The sequence below is a fragment of the Prunus avium genome, chromosome 7 (assembly GCF_965620075.1).
Source record: "Prunus avium chromosome 7, drPruAviu1.hap1.1, whole genome shotgun sequence".
Lineage (NCBI taxonomy): Eukaryota > Viridiplantae > Streptophyta > Magnoliopsida > Rosales > Rosaceae > Prunus > Prunus avium.
Genome location: NC_142290.1, coordinates 23,398,663 through 23,403,432, shown reverse-complemented (window position 1 = coordinate 23,403,432; position 4,770 = coordinate 23,398,663). Strand labels below are relative to the sequence as shown.

The 4,770-nt window shown below is 39.4% G+C and overlaps 1 protein-coding gene across 1 annotated transcript; it reads left to right on the top strand.

Moving 5' to 3' along the window:
* Nucleotides 1-334: 334 nt before the first annotated feature.
* BOP2 (Ankyrin repeat family protein / BTB/POZ domain-containing protein) lies at nucleotides 335-3,065 on the top strand. The gene is made up of 2 exons (XM_021974325.2): nucleotides 335-1,120; nucleotides 1,989-3,065. The coding sequence occupies exons 1-2, from the start codon at nucleotides 623-625 to the stop codon at nucleotides 3,000-3,002; spliced, it is 1,512 nt and encodes a 503-aa protein (XP_021830017.2). The 5' UTR covers nucleotides 335-622; the 3' UTR covers nucleotides 3,003-3,065.
* The last annotated feature ends 1,705 nt before the right edge of the window (nucleotides 3,066-4,770 follow it).

The following is a 4,770-nucleotide window of genomic DNA, read 5'->3' as shown; positions in this document are numbered from 1 at the left end:
AAAGGGTGAAAATTTAAACTTGTTTTTCTGACAACTTATTTCTATAATGAGGTAATTACTGTTAACTTAGGGTTGTTGATAGTAAAACACGGGGCTAATCATGAATATTAATTATATAATATTCAACCAAAAAACAATATTATTATTAATTAAATAAAATAAAACCTTTTGTTCATTTTCTATTCTTGAATTCCCCTCTACCCCTGACCCCCTCCCATCATTTTCTCCCCTTTCCCATCAATTTTTTAACTAATCAATTATTTTTTTTCTTTTTAGATTTCTTTTTTTAAATACCTCAGCCGCCCAGAACAGCCACCCAATTTGCTCTCTCTCTCTCTCTCTCTCTCTCTCTCACAAAATATCTACCAACACACACACACAAACACAATATCACTCCATTGAGACAAAAGAATCTGTCAAAAAACAATAACAGTAGAGAGAGTTCCTCTCCTTCTTCTTCATCCTTCAACAGCTAAACCAATCAATCCCCCCAAAAAGTAAGAATTACAGAAAACAAACATGAACCCATTACTGTTTTAGCTCCTCTCTCCAGCTCTCAATTTCTATCTCTCTCCCAACCCTAAAAAATTGCTCTTACCACCATATCCAGAACGAAAGCATCATGAGCAGCCTTGAAGAGTCTCTAAGATCTCTGTCCCTAGACTACCTAAATCTGCTCATCAATGGCCAAGCCTTCAGTGACGTCACCTTCAGCGTGGAGGGTCGTCTAGTCCATGCCCACAGGTGCATCTTAGCTGCCCGGAGCCTCTTCTTCCGCAAATTCTTTTGTGGGCCGGACCCTCCTTCGGGGCTCGACCCGATATCCGGGTCGAGGATGAGCCCCGGTGGCACTTCGTCCTCGTGCCATCGCGGGGGCAATTCTCAGCAGCAGCAGCAGGTGATACCGGTGAACTCGGTGGGGTACGAGGTGTTCTTGTTGCTGTTGCAGTTCTTGTACAGTGGACAAGTCTCGATAGTGCCTCAAAAACATGAGCCAAGGCCTAATTGTGGAGAGAGAGGGTGCTGGCACACGCATTGCACCTCCGCCGTTGATCTTGCTCTTGACACTCTTGCTGCCGCTAGATCCTTTGGTGTTGAACAACTTGCATTGCTCACTCAGGTACTGTGTGTTTTGTGTGTGTCTAATCACTCTCTCTCTCTCTCTGCTCTCTTTCTTGGTTTTTGTGTGTGTTGTTCTGTCTTATGTTTTATGGGTTTTGGGAATTTCTACAATTCCTTGGTTTTGATTTGGTGTTTCTCTTTCTTTTGTTGATACTGGGTTGTTTTTTTCTCTCTCTTTCATCACTTCATTTGTTCTTTGTTCTCCAAACTATTGGTCTTTATGATGAACTGGGTGAAGTTGGGATGTTTTTCTGTCCAATCTCAAACTATTTTCCCTCCCAATTTCTCTTTTTATTTCCTCTTTTTAGGAGTAGCATTGTCTAATGTTATTTTGATTAACCATAGTAGTTGCAATAATCCCTTTTATGGTGTGCTTAATTATATTTATACCTCAGAGAGCTCTCTCCTCCTCCTTCTCATTTTCTTCTTCTTCTTCTTCTTTTTCCTTAGTGAAGGTTGTATTAAACTTTCTTTGGAAGGAAAGAATACATGTTTTTCTTGATTTCATGTACCGTTTTGCAAGTTTCTTGAATTTGGTCTTTTTTCTTTCTATCTTTTAATTGCACATCCCTAACTTTCTAAATTTAGATCTTGATATCCAGTCTTGTCTTCCACAGTAAAACACCACAAATCTTATTTGGTTTAACCGGAAAGGAATACAAAATTCAAGAAAAGGACTCCTATAGCTTCCCCACACATATAATTTTTAGCACAAAAACATCCCATCACTTTTATCAAAACAAATCTTATTATTAATAAACAAAAACATCCCAAAAGTACATCCGTCTCACTAATGGAATTCCAACTACACTTCTCATCTATACATGTCCTCGTTTTTTTTTTTTTTTCTTTTTATGTCCTCACAGAAGCAATTGGCAAGCATGGTGGAAAAGGCCTCAATTGATGATGTGATGAAAGTCCTCTTAGCTTCAAGAAAACAAGACATGCATCAACTCTGGACAACTTGCTCTCACCTTGTTGCCAAATCGGGCCTCCCACCGGAAGTCCTGGCCAAGCACCTCCCCATCGATGTCGTGGCCAAAATCGAAGAGCTTCGTCTCAAATCCTCCCTCGCCCGCCGCTCAATGATGCCTCATCACCACCACCACCATCACCACCACGACCTCGGGGCAGCAGCCGATCTCGAGGACCAGAAAATCCGCAGGATGAGGCGGGCATTGGACTCATCCGATGTCGAACTCGTCAAGCTCATGGTAATGGGCGAAGGCCTAAATCTCGACGAGGCATTGGCATTACACTATGCAGTTGAAAATTGTAGCCGAGAGGTTGTCAAAGCATTACTAGAACTTGGAGCAGCAGATGTTAACTACCCGGCAGGGCCAGCTGGCAAAACCCCACTTCATATTGCATCCGAAATGGTGTCGCCGGACATGGTGGCAGTCCTGCTCGACCACCACGCCGACCCGAATGTCCGGACCGTCGATGGGGTTACTCCCCTCGACGTACTAAGAACCCTAACTTCAGATTTTCTCTTCAAAGGGGCTGTCCCGGGACTTACCCACATTGAACCAAACAAGCTCAGGCTCTGCCTGGAGCTTGTTCAATCGGCTGCTCTTGTTCTTTCCCGCGAAGAAGGCAACAACAATGCAAACAACGCTCCCAATTCTTCGAATTCGACTGCGATTTACCCGCCTATCAGCGACGATCACCATAGTAGTGGCAGCAACAGCGGCAACATTGGCAACCTAAACTTGGATTCTAGATTGGTGTATCTCAATCTTGGAGCAACTCAAATGGGGTCTAGAAATATGGACGGTCATGATCATCAAGATCATGATCATCATGGGAGCCATAGTAGCCATAGGGCACAAGGTGGCTGTGACCCAGCAACAATGTACCACCACTCTCATGACTACTAGCTATTTTATTATATTATTTTGCTAAGACTCTTCATGATCAGTTATAATATTATTATTTATATATCTTCTTTTTTCTAAATAGATGCATCCACTTGGATGGTCAAGAAGCAGAAAAAAAGATCATCAAAATTTCATGAAATTTAATATCTATGGAGATTACTTAATCATCTGTTTTTGTTTCTTTGTTTTTTCTCTGCTTCTCTGTGGTTGCTTCTGATCTTTTTTTGTAGGCTTTCGTCGATCGTTCGCCGTATGAAATTGGAGCCATGGGGTTGAATGTCGATGACACAAATGGAGAATGTGAGATTTTTGCTAATGCATGATGGATCGATGGAGATTGGAGGGAGATTAGGGAGAGACGCAGGTCAATCTTTTCAACCCCTTTGGCCTGTCATCTCCTTTGTATTTATTGATCTATCTAATTTCATCGCGTATTTATTATGGTCCTTATATTTTCTTGTCCCCCACCCACCTCTCATCATCCCTCTACACATATTATATTCACATTATTTTATATTATTTTCTTAAATCCCATATAAAAAAATGTTCATATCTGATTTAATGATTGACATAATAATTTTTAACTTCTTTTTATGGGAATTTTCAACTTAAATCCTCATTAGAATAAGGTTATGGGATGGTAGGGGTATCTTGCTCCAATTTTAATGTGTAAGGCTTTGGTTGGACCATGGGTACTTTCACACAGGGAATTATAGGGAAATGAGCTGTCTCTTCCTCCATTTTCTTATTACTTTTTATACAAGTGCAATAATCTGTGTGAAGAAAGTCTTCATTGGCTGTAATTTTGGCTAATTATTTTTTTAAAAGGACGTACGAGAACTCTTAGCTATGGACAAATTGAGTGGTTGTCTTGCATGACTGCAACAATTGAGTGTGACAGACAGCACCCTACAGACTAGAAACTATTGGGTTTTTTTTTTGGGTGTCTCCCTGTGGTGTACCTTATCGGGCCCTCTTTTATATTATCCAGAAATGCTTCCACAAGCTTACAGATAAAACCCTAGTTTTTTTTAAATGTACTTACTTTTTTGTCCAGGCCTATCGGGTATATACGGTGGTCAGTGGTCTATTGTAGATGTAGATCTCTTAATTAATCAGCTACTCTCTCTCTAATCTCCTGCATGTATATGATTTTTTTTTATTTTTTCAGAAAATATTCTTGTTTTTTTTTTCTTCTCACATCAGCTTCGAACTAAAGGAAAAAACTATAATTAAAGAGGGTTTCCTTAATTTAATTGAGTCAGTAATCTATGCCAATCAATTTGGTAAGTGCAATAAAGAAGAGAAAACATGCATTAATCCATTTTAAAATTTGCTTATGGATCTTTGAAGGTGATCTCAATTTCATTGATAAATGCATTTATTCGTCAGGATCATCAACCAACTCATCGGTTAATTAGCTTCCTGCTGGATTATACCATTTTATTGAAGGTATATTAATTCAAGATTTCGGTGTGTCTAGACGTATACATAATTCGGATAACAAAAATACATTTAATGGTCAATACAATGAATATTTATATTTTATAATGATGAATGTTCCCTTGCTGATGAGCTATATTCTTGGTTTTGTTAGCCTCCAGGTAAATGTATATCTCTTAGGCTGATTATGGTTTCCTGTTGAAGTCCTAATATTCTTGGTTTTGTTAGCCTCCAGATACACAGCAAGCAGCTGTTAACCATTATTTTATAAAAAAATCCCCCATACATATTCAGATGATACCAAAATGAAGAACATTTTGTATGA